Here is a 10,468-nt window from a genome sequence, read left to right as displayed (position 1 = left end):
CTAATCAAAGAAGCACACAGCAGCAGTCGATAAGAACAAAGAGCCGACGGGGGAACAATAAATAGGCTTTAAAAAGTGTAACTAAACTGACACATCAACATATTCACGTGCAAAAATCAGCCGACACTGTGTGCAAATGTCCCTGATGATCAGTCAGATGTATAAAGTCAGATATTTAACGTCATTACACACTTTAAGGACAATAGAAAGAAGTAAGATGATAGTTCACGATCCTCCCCACTCCTTATGATCGTGTTCCCCTTCGCACTGTAATTAATGTCAAAGTCTAATGAGAGCAAACCCTCAACAACCAGCTTAGAAAACTATATCTCATTTTTATCTACATCAAAAATGACATAACGTGATATTTGCCTGCGATAATTGTAGATTTCTTGCATTTAAACTATCATTTATTAATATTAAACTGTATCAAGCAGCCCAACAGACCTACATGCATGTTCTGTTGGTTAAAAAGCAGCATGATTCCAATATAATGGAAATAATTAACAGTAGAATAATGTCTCTGCTTTATGGATACTGACACCTAGTGGTCAGGTTGGGAATAGCATCCATCCACTGCCTCTGGAGGAGGTTAAATTCCCTTTGGGGGAGAAAACAAGCAGCTTCAGGGTCACTCTTTGTCAGTTATTCCCACACGAGATTCACTTCGTCTCAAACTTCTCACAAACACCACCGATCCGTCCACTTTCTTCTCGTCAGCCTCTGAACGATGATCCTCTTTAACGAGCCTTTTATTGCAGTTCTCCTGTGAAGAGGGAAACAGATTTAAAAGGTTCTTTCTAAGGGAATAAAAGCATTTTTATTTGGTAAAATCAAGAGATTAAAATAGAAGTTCCTCATTTCTTTGCCATTCTTACTTACTTTGAGGCCTCGGCGGTTGGACATGAAAGCCTCGGAAAAGAAGAGATCTCATCTCGGTCGACCATCTGCCTCCTGAAGACGAAACAACTTTCAGAAAAGCTTTGAAAACATCTGTAACAGACTAACTCCTGACTCCCTCTCACATCCACAGGCAAAGTCTGAGTTTGATTTAACAAAGACTCCAGATCTTACAGGGTCACTATTATTATTCTGAGGTTATTTCCCATCATGCACCTGGTGGAAACAGCGATGAAGTCGACCGATCGGCAGCTTTCAGCCACAGCTGCATGTTTAAGTTCAGATGAAACATCGTAGAGACGTTCGTGCGGTTTCCATAAAGCAGTTAGTTTCTCCTTTTGCTCGGTCCAACTGACCCGTACGTTTTTAGCCTCATCGCCATGGTTACTGTCAGCCACAGCTTCCCCTGCTTCCTGTTTGGACGTGACAACAGCGCACGTGTTGGCTGAAAACGCAGAACGAGTCACTGAACGACACAAACAGCATGAAACAGGATTAAAGACTCCAGAAAAACTGTCTACAACTTTAAAACCGTTTGAAAAATCGTGTCACGCGGTCGACTTCACAGTTGGACGAAGCAGGACTTCAGTCACCTGAGCTTTGAAGGACAGATCTGAGGCGGAGATGTTCTGAACCAGGCTGAAAACGCACTCTTATATGGAGCTACAGCTGCAAAAACTAACAATAAAACCAATTAAATACTTAAAGCTGGGAGATGAACCAGAGATAAACCCAACACATCATCTGCTGTGACTCATATTATCACGACAAGATTGTTCCACAAATTTGTTTTTGCTTCTCAGAGAAACATCAGAGCAGAACGAAGAGGAATTAAAGCCATGATTAGAGCGTTCTCTAAAGAAAAGGATGCTCCAGTGCTTCCTTTGTTGTGTCCTTCAGCAAAGGAAGCACTAATGGACTAATTATTGGGTAACAGGAGACACAAATCACAGCTTTCCTTTCGCTCAGCCTCTTGCTGTTCCAGGCTAAAGGAGCAGTTGGACTGCTGAACCGGGCCCTGTGTTTCCAAACATTGGTGCAGAGGATTCAGGAGGAGACGGGAGCAAAGATGTCGGTCCAGGTTGGAGTATCGGAGGGAAAGTTTGCACACGGCTGATTACTGGCTGCAGCTGTGGTGAAAAGCAGAAACGAATGGTCTCTGAGACATAGCATTTTAATGGTGGAGTGTAAAAACAAGCATTTGGGCTCTTAAAAAGAACAGATTCCTTAAAAGAGGTGTGTGACATACCTGGAAAAAAAAGGACTTTGTGTTTCTTTTTGATCTTTAGAAAAACAACAAATGAAACAAAAGCACGTGCTCAGACTGCCTTTGAGTCTTTGCGTTTCGACTGATTAATGTGTGGAGAGCGAAGGGGTCTGAATCCTCTCCTGTACAGTAGCACCCAACAACGCAGCTGTTTAAGAACCATAGAAGAAGAACGTCACCGTCCAAATATAAATCCCATTTGAGGAATCTACAAACGGGAAGATGAGAGCGTTTCTGATGACAGCGGACGTGCAGTGAGGTGACTCAGGCCTTGGCTGGAAGCTTGTTATTCCGAGTAAAACCCGAGCCGAGGCGCCATCATTAGGACCAGCTGCTTCCTGTCTGCAGGTCATTATTTCCAACGAGATCCGTAACAAGGTGCCCGAGCGTCCAGCTCCGCAGAAGATCCAGCGCTCCTCCCTTTGTGGTGTTTCTGAGGATGTTTGATGATCCGGGGCCACAGCGTCACACATCCATCCGTCAGTGGATGCGTCCAATTTAAGAGATGGCGGGATTCTCACTGACGAGGTGCTTATACAGTAGTGATGAACTCATGAGCCACAGAGCGTTCATTTAAGCAGCACTCCATTATCATTTCAAACCCGAGAAAATGCTTTTCTTATTCCAGACTCGTCTCAGATAAAGTCAGTCTTCTCATTCCTCTTGGCAGAAACGTTCAGGACGTAAAGCGTCTGTTTGAGCCGCTTCAGAGGTGGCTGAAAGCTTCTGTGAGGGTTTTCACTCACGAGAGCTTTAAGTTTGAATGCATCCATCTTTCCCATCGATCCCGATCGGTCTTCCGGTCCCTGACGAGGAAAAACATCCCAAAAGAACTAATCAAGCTGCATTCATGCAGCAGCTTTCATGTATAATAATAAAAAAATAAGAAATGGATTTACAACACAGCAAAAATAGTTTGAAAAGATGTAACGAAAGCTAAAACAATGCTAAAAAATACAATGAAAAGTTGGAAGTAAAAGACAGAAAAAGGGGACTTTAGAAGGGAGATTATCAGTTTAAAAACCCTCATCTTGATGGTTATTTCTCTGCTTTAAAGGAATAAGAGGAAGAAACACAAGGAGCAACAGTTCAATCTTCGGCTCATCAGATCGGAGGATTTTCTTGCTTCTCACAGACAATTTTCTGAGGTCCTACGTTTGCATAAAAAAATACAAACTGCTGTCACGCTGCTGTGGAGAGTTCAGGTGCGTTTACCTGCGTTTCCTGTCATCAACACCTGGACACCTGCTGTGATTTAATGCAGAAACAGACAGAATGAAGCTGTTCCTCCAGTCAGAAACACTCCAGCTCTATAGATATAGATAGTTACTGTATTGATTCCAGAGGGAAACAGTTTAGCATGTAGCTGTAAGTTAGCCGTTAGCTGTAAGTTAGCCGTTAGCTGTAAGTTAGCAGTTAGCTGTAAGTTAGCAGTTAGCTGTAAGTTAGCAGCAGATGCTAGCAAACGATGCTGTCTCATCAACAGTAATGGACCAAGCCAGAGATGTGCACAGCGTAACTCGTAGTAATGCATGTGAACCGTTAATTACTGCGTTTAAACATTTTGGATTTATTAACCTCATTAAACAATTGTACCTGGAGACCTCCATCTTTATCAGAAACATGCCGATAATGTAACGTTAACACACCGAGAGTGAGGAGAGGACCGGAGTTGTGTTGGAAACACACCTTAAACACAGCTGCAGGTTGTCTGAGTTACAGAACGGAACCGTTCAACTAGAAAGCTTCAGCTAACAAAGTAATGTGGGAACAATAATGTTCATCTTTCAGAAAGGAACAGCAGTAACTCCTTAGAAGTTGGTGTACGCCATCTTCATTAGCTAAGCTGTTAGCGTTAGCTGCTGCTAAAGGAAGAAATAAATCAGTAAATAAACCATGAGGAGTTATTTCTCAGATGCTTCCATTTCCCTGCTCTGAAGTTCAGGCTCTGAGAGCTGGAACTGATCCTCTTTGTGGCTCAGTTCCTTCAGTCCAGCGTTGAACTGGACCAAGTTGTTAAAACAGTGGGATGAAAAGTGTTTGCTGCACATTCGCAGTCTTTAGCTAACTCTGCTGGAACATTAGCCTCAGATATAGTTTATCCACTGGGCTCTTATATCCTCTGAGGCTGCTGCTGGATGGAAGATGCATGCTCCTCAGTGCAGCTGACAGCAGAACATTTCCACCAGAAGCTGGCTTCATCCGCCCAGCAGGGTGGATGTGAGTGGGCGGGGCTTAGCAGAGGAGGCGGAGCCAACTGGACAAGTGACGTATTTTTGAAATTAAAATCCGAACGGCTCGTTAAATGAGGAACTTTCACACAAAGTTTGAACCAATATGTCACCTTTAAAGCTGGAGCTCATGCCTGTTCTCCATAAAGTGCAGCTCAGAAAGGTTGAAGGCCTCCAAGTTCCACACCAAATTTGTCTCAACACAAAAACATCTCCAGACTCAGGCCATCACTCCCTTTTAACCCAGTAAAACGAACAGATTTAAACAGATTTCTCTAATCGGGGATGAGTCAGTCACTAAGTTGTCAGTAATAAAATAAGAGGGCGTAAAACCTGGACTTGGAGAGAAAAATCCAATGTTTGGTGCATCTGCTGCAGAGTATGAATGAAGACTTTAATGATATTCAGTAATAAGATGCTGTTCAACAGCACCGTGACCACGAGTCTTTGTAGCAGGACACTAACAAGCTGTTTAACGCTTTCACAGAGGTGGTGCTCTGCCACGATGGAGTCAGACTGATCTGCTGAGGGGTGTTTGTGCTCCTGTGTGGGTGTGTTTGGGGGCTGTGGGTTACAGCACTTCAGTCCAGGGTTCAGACGTATATAAGACGAGGCACCGGTGGCGTCCAGCCACCTTCCAACTGCCTGCAGCATTCTGCAACCACAAAGGGTTTCTCCAATGTTCTTTCAGGCTAGAGAAGACAAAAGCATGTTTTTTAAAAACAAGTAGACAGGAGGAAGCAGGAAAAATCGCTTGTTTGTTTGTTGCTGGGGTCATTTCCTTCCTTCGGTGGTGGTTCGTTGTTTCTGGTGTGGAGGCGGAAGCTCCAACCTCCAGAAGCCGTTTGCTGCTTCGAACTTCTAAAAGACCGACAGGCTGTCATTCCCCTGAGAAGCAGGTAAGATTCACCCAACAGCCAGCCCATCACATCCTTTATCACGTATCAGGTCTGTCTGCTGGACGAACGCTGGCTGGACTTTATTAACAGCTTCGGGTGTTAAAAACAGACACCAGAAGAAGCCTGAAGATGCTGATGTTTGAGGATCGTTTTGTTTATAACAAGGAAAGCGTCACAGTTCTCCAAATTATAATGAATGAGAGTTTGAATGAATAAAAAAGGTTGTAAAGAAGCGGTTACGCAGGAGATAATCTATTAAAAAACAAACCACTGATGAAGCTCCTCCTTCCATACCACCTTAACAGCTCCCATCCGCTGAGCTTCAGGATGCTCCACAGGTTCCCAGCCGGGTCCAGGTGGGGGTGGGTGACGGTGGCACCGCCACGAGTCACAGCAGCCAAAGACTCAGTGGTACTTTCTGGTTGTTTTTGTCCCACAGCAGCAGGAAATGCTCCCCAACAGGGTCCTGCCATCTTATTCCAGCCCAGAGCGTCGCTCCACCACCTCCCGGCTGACGTAGCAGCCTTGTTGGGACCTCCAACCATCCAGAACTCCACCCGTCTGCACCGTCCAGCGACTACAACAGTTTGAAATGACGGCTGCTCTCTTAAGACGACACCCGAGAGCAACCAGACGAATGTTTTCATTCATTTCACGACTTCACGACCTGAGGAAAGACGAAACTTTCCTGAGAACGTGGAGCAACTCGTTCAGTTTCCCTTTCATCAGCTGCTTTTTTACCATCTTTTCTCCTGGTAACACCTTTGCTTTGACAGAGCAGCGCTTCAGTTTCATTTTAAATAAAGACTCTCCTCACTTTAAGCTTCTTTTTAGTCCCAAACAGCTTTGCTAAGGTTTTAAATCTAATTTGTAATCAGGTTTTATTCTGTTTTCTATTTCTTATTGGCTGACCATATATATACATTTAAATATATCGCTTTTCTGTTTTTATAGTTTTTTGAGTCATTAGTTGGGTTTTTAACATGTTTCAGGTGACAGAGGATGTCGTTTAGGTGCTGGAGCTGGAATTAAACCAGCTCTGTGATAAATGTGGAGTTAAAAGATAAAAAACCCCACAGATGGGATGAAAATCATTCTTTAAAATCAAAGTATTTCTTCATTACTGCATCAATTCACCCAGTTCAAAGCCATGTTTCTCTGTTTCATTTCAGGGTTTATTTGTATATTTGTTTATTACTGCTGAAGCAAAGAAAGACTTTAAACTACAAACGATGCTTCAGTGTTTTGATTTGAGGCCGTTTTTCAGCCGTTATTGTTTCTTCCGTTTAATAAAGTGTATTACTGTGATTATCAACCTTTCACCAGCTTCATTTCAAGTTTAAATCAGATTTTGTATGAAGTTCTCATTCATGTTCCACCTAAATTAATCGTTTCTCTGCAGCTCTGTGGCATCGATCAACACTTTATACTCAGTTTGAAGAATAAACTGCTCATTTAACTCATCCTGAGGTTTTTTTGTTTTGTTTTTTAGGATGTCTGAGCTTCCTCGCATGTCCTTCGTGTTGCTTTGCATTCTGGGTATGACCTCGGTGATGTCCGGCTTCCCTCAGCCTCGACTACCTCTCAGGTGGTTTTTCAGTAAATCTCATTAAGAAACAACAAAGAACTACATATTTCTGAATAAAAGAAGAACATTTTGACCCATTTTGTTCTAATCAAAGTGTTTTTGATCCCACAAACACGGTTTAGTCTCATCTTATCTGATTCCAGAAGTCCTGAGGATCCAGACGAACCGAAACGAGGCGACTGGGACATCCTCTTCCCCTCCATCTCCCTCCATGACTGGAATATCCAAATGATGTCGGCGCCCAGCCTCAGAGCGTCCGCCGACAGCAAAGCGGGACTGATGAGGGAGGCGTGGCTCTTCGCTCCGGAGAGGACAGAAGCGAGGTAACAGAAAAGGTTATTAAACTGTAGAGGTGAGGTCCAAAAACATCCACCTGCTGACACCTTTTACCTGCAAATGATCAGGTTTCGACACAAAAACGTCTTCTGTAGGTAAAATGTCACATTGAGGCCGACAGGTGGCTCCAAACAACCTGGAAAAGCACAAATATCAGAGCGGCTCCGCAGTTAAAAGAGTTTAATAAAGTACAATATGATACATACAACAAGAATCTGTTTAGCTGAGCTTAGTTAGCTGAGCTTAGTTAGCTGAGCTTAGTTAGCTGAGCTTAATTAGCTGAGCTTAGTTAGCTTAGCTTAGTTAGCTGAGCTTAATTAGCTGAGCTTAGTTAGCTTAGCTTAGTTAGCTGAGGGCATAATAAACAGCTGCTGCTGTTAAGGTTGCTAACTGCTAACTGAATCTGCCTGGCAGTGTACCTAAAGCTCGTTTATTTCCACTAAATCTGAAAAAGAATGAAGGTACTGAGCAGGATGGACTGTTTGCCCCATTTTTTCCAGTCATTAAGCAACATTAAGCTGTTGGTTATTGTGTCATATTTAAGCGGTAGCTGCTGCTGTTGTCAGATAAATTAAAGAAAGCATAAAATGATGCTTTAAAGCTTAAAAACAGGTCATTTCTGTTCTTTATTTCTGAACAAATAGAACCTAAAACATCATCTTTTATCCGAAAAGGAACCCAAGTGAGTAAATAAGGAATAAAACATCAAACTTGGTCATTTATTCATAGAGAAAAATGTTCAGAAATTACAAGGAGTTGAACATGGAGGCTAAATCTAACTTTATCTGGTATGTGGGAAACGCTGAAGCTTTTATGCCATAAAACACATTTTATTCTGCATTTAAACTCTAAACAATCGTGTTTTCCAAACAGAAACCACGCCGACCTCCTTTCACAGTCCGTGTTATTCATTCATAACGCAGAACGACTTTTTCTGGTGGCGCCGGGAATCACGACCGATTTATCCAATGTAGTCTCAGATAATTAAGTTTTAGTTCAAATCTGGAGGTGAAAGAAGTCAAAAATGGCTGCAAAACTATTAAATAATGAGAACAAAAATGTTTGCTTTGCCCCCGTCAGCTGACATAACTTCTGTATCCAACATCTGCCTCCAGCTGTGACGGAGCAGCTGTCGGTCGCTGCTTCTGCACGTCTTCTGATGGCGAAGCGTAGACGCAACGCGTCATTTTACGCCGTTCAAATAGCATGTAAAAAGGTTAGTGGTGAGGTAAGGTGGAGGGTCTCCACCCGTCACGTTTACAGGTCATTTATCTCGTGCACGGCTCACATGAAGACGGCGGTGTTACATCCCGTAACTGTAGGGGGAGCCAAAGAGCCAAAGGTTTCCGCAGAGGAGATGAGGATGAGTTGGAAAATCCTCTCTAAAAGAGTTCAAACTCCTGCAAACAGCATAAAACCTGATCAGTGAAACACGGTGGTGGTGGTGTCATGGTTTGGGCCCGTGTTGGTTCCCCTGAACACGACACTGATGAGGTCAAACCAGTCAGATGGTCCAAGTGGAACCAAACAGAACCGGACGACACTGATTGGCTCAAACTTTGTCCAAAACACTCAAAGCTATCTCTTGTTCCATCAAAGGTTGCTAGAAACTTTGGTGTCATGATTGATGACCAACTAAACTTCAAAGAACTCGTCCCCCCTCTGTTCATTGAGCTCCTCTGGCTGCCCTTAGCCGCCCGCATCAGATCCAAGTCCCTGATGTTAGCTACAAAGAGCTTAATGGAACGGCTCCATCTACTTGAATGCTCTTGCAAAGGCTTCTGTCCCAACTGGGTCCCTCCGTTGGTCCCAGGATTGTCGTCTAGCAGCTCCTACACCACGCCTAAGACAATCCAAACTCTGTTCATGTGTCGTCCCACGATGGTGGAATGAGCTACCGAGCGCTACCAGAACAGGGGCGTCCCTGTCTATCTTCAAGAAGCTCCTGAAAACCCAGCTCTTCAGAGAGCATCTCCTATCCCAGCACTTACCTTGTACTTCCCTCCCCCCTCTATCTCTGCACTTTATCTTTCTGCTCTTCCTTCTATGCCTGCACCCTATCTCTACTCTGTCCCCTCTGACAGAGTCGGACTCCTGGGTTCCTTCTATGTAGCTTATTGTTAGCTTTTTATAAAGCTGTTATATCTTCATTTGTAAGTCGCTTTGGATAAAAGCGTCTGATAAATACAGAAACAGTTCAGAGAGAAGTCACACTTCCTCAAAAATGTCACTTTACTAAGATCCAAAGGTCATGTGCATTTTGTTGGGGAGCGTTCCCATTTCCCATCACTAAAGGTCTTCAGAGTTTAAAGCAAATCCCCAAATCAATGTCATAAATACCTCGATTCCTTTGGTGACTATGTGGCGCAGCTTCATGTCAGTCTTCGCCACCTGCTGGTCCAGGATACCATCGATGAGCTGCTGGAGCTGCCTGCGATGCTCCTCTGCATTCGGTAGGATCTTCTGTACCTCTGAATTCAGGTCTGTCTTCAGTTCCTTCTATGGAGTTGATTTGTAAGTCGCTTTGGACTGTAGCATAATAAAGCTTGAAGTCTAAAAAGATGGATTCTCCCAGGAAAACCCAGCAGTTTTTACTCCATCTGGGCCGGAACGGGTCGCCATTACAGACGGAAGAATAAGTTCTGATTTTACCGGTAAACTCCAAATAAAATCCGTCTAAATCTGCCTCGAATCTGGACAACTCCAAGCGCTCAGGTGGTTCTACTGAAGAACGATTAAAGAAGTTCTGGAGCGTCCCGACCTTTTCCTCCATAAATAAATGACCAAATCAAACACTTCGGAAAGTTCTAAAGGGTTCACAATCTTTCCAAAGTGTAAACAGGAAGAATAAATAAGCGTGATGGTTAAATGTTAAGGAAACCCTGCTCGTGTGTGAGTGCAGTCACCATGTGTCGCCTGGCTCTCTGTCTGCAGCGTGGAGGGGGTGTGGCCCGCCGAGTGGACGTCTGAAGGCGCCCGGGTGGTGAAGAGGAACATGGTGGTGGCCGATGACGCCGCCTTCAGAGAGAAGAGTAAGCTGCTCACTTCCATGGAGAGGCAGAAGTGGCTCAACTCCTACATGCAGAAACTACTGGTGGTTAATTCTTGATGATATTTGACTGTTTGTTGCACTTTTACCACAAAATCAGAACAAGTCTGTGAACGCATCGCTGGCTAAAAGCCTCTAACATCTGCAGGGGGGGGGGGTTCGGTTCTGAAAACAGGACGCTGTAGACATCAAAAGCTG

The 10,468-nt window shown here is 43.8% G+C and overlaps 1 protein-coding gene across 1 annotated transcript; it reads left to right on the top strand.

Annotated features, from left to right (window-relative positions):
- Nucleotides 1-6,689: 6,689 nt before the first annotated feature.
- pth2 (parathyroid hormone 2) lies at nucleotides 6,690-10,466 on the top strand. The gene is made up of 3 exons (XM_072365906.1): nucleotides 6,690-6,885; nucleotides 7,029-7,208; nucleotides 10,156-10,466. The coding sequence occupies exons 1-3, from the start codon at nucleotides 6,791-6,793 to the stop codon at nucleotides 10,328-10,330; spliced, it is 450 nt and encodes a 149-aa protein (XP_072222007.1). The 5' UTR covers nucleotides 6,690-6,790; the 3' UTR covers nucleotides 10,331-10,466.
- Nucleotides 10,467-10,468: the final 2 nt, after the last annotated feature.

The sequence above is a fragment of the Leuresthes tenuis genome, unplaced genomic scaffold, assembly GCF_036924035.1.
Source record: "Leuresthes tenuis unplaced genomic scaffold, fLeuTen1.0.hap1 SCAF_15, whole genome shotgun sequence".
NCBI classification, from domain to species: Eukaryota; Metazoa; Chordata; class Actinopteri; order Atheriniformes; family Atherinopsidae; genus Leuresthes; species Leuresthes tenuis.
The sequence above is the reverse complement of the archived record's forward strand: the minus strand, read 5'-3'. Positions and strand labels throughout refer to the sequence as shown.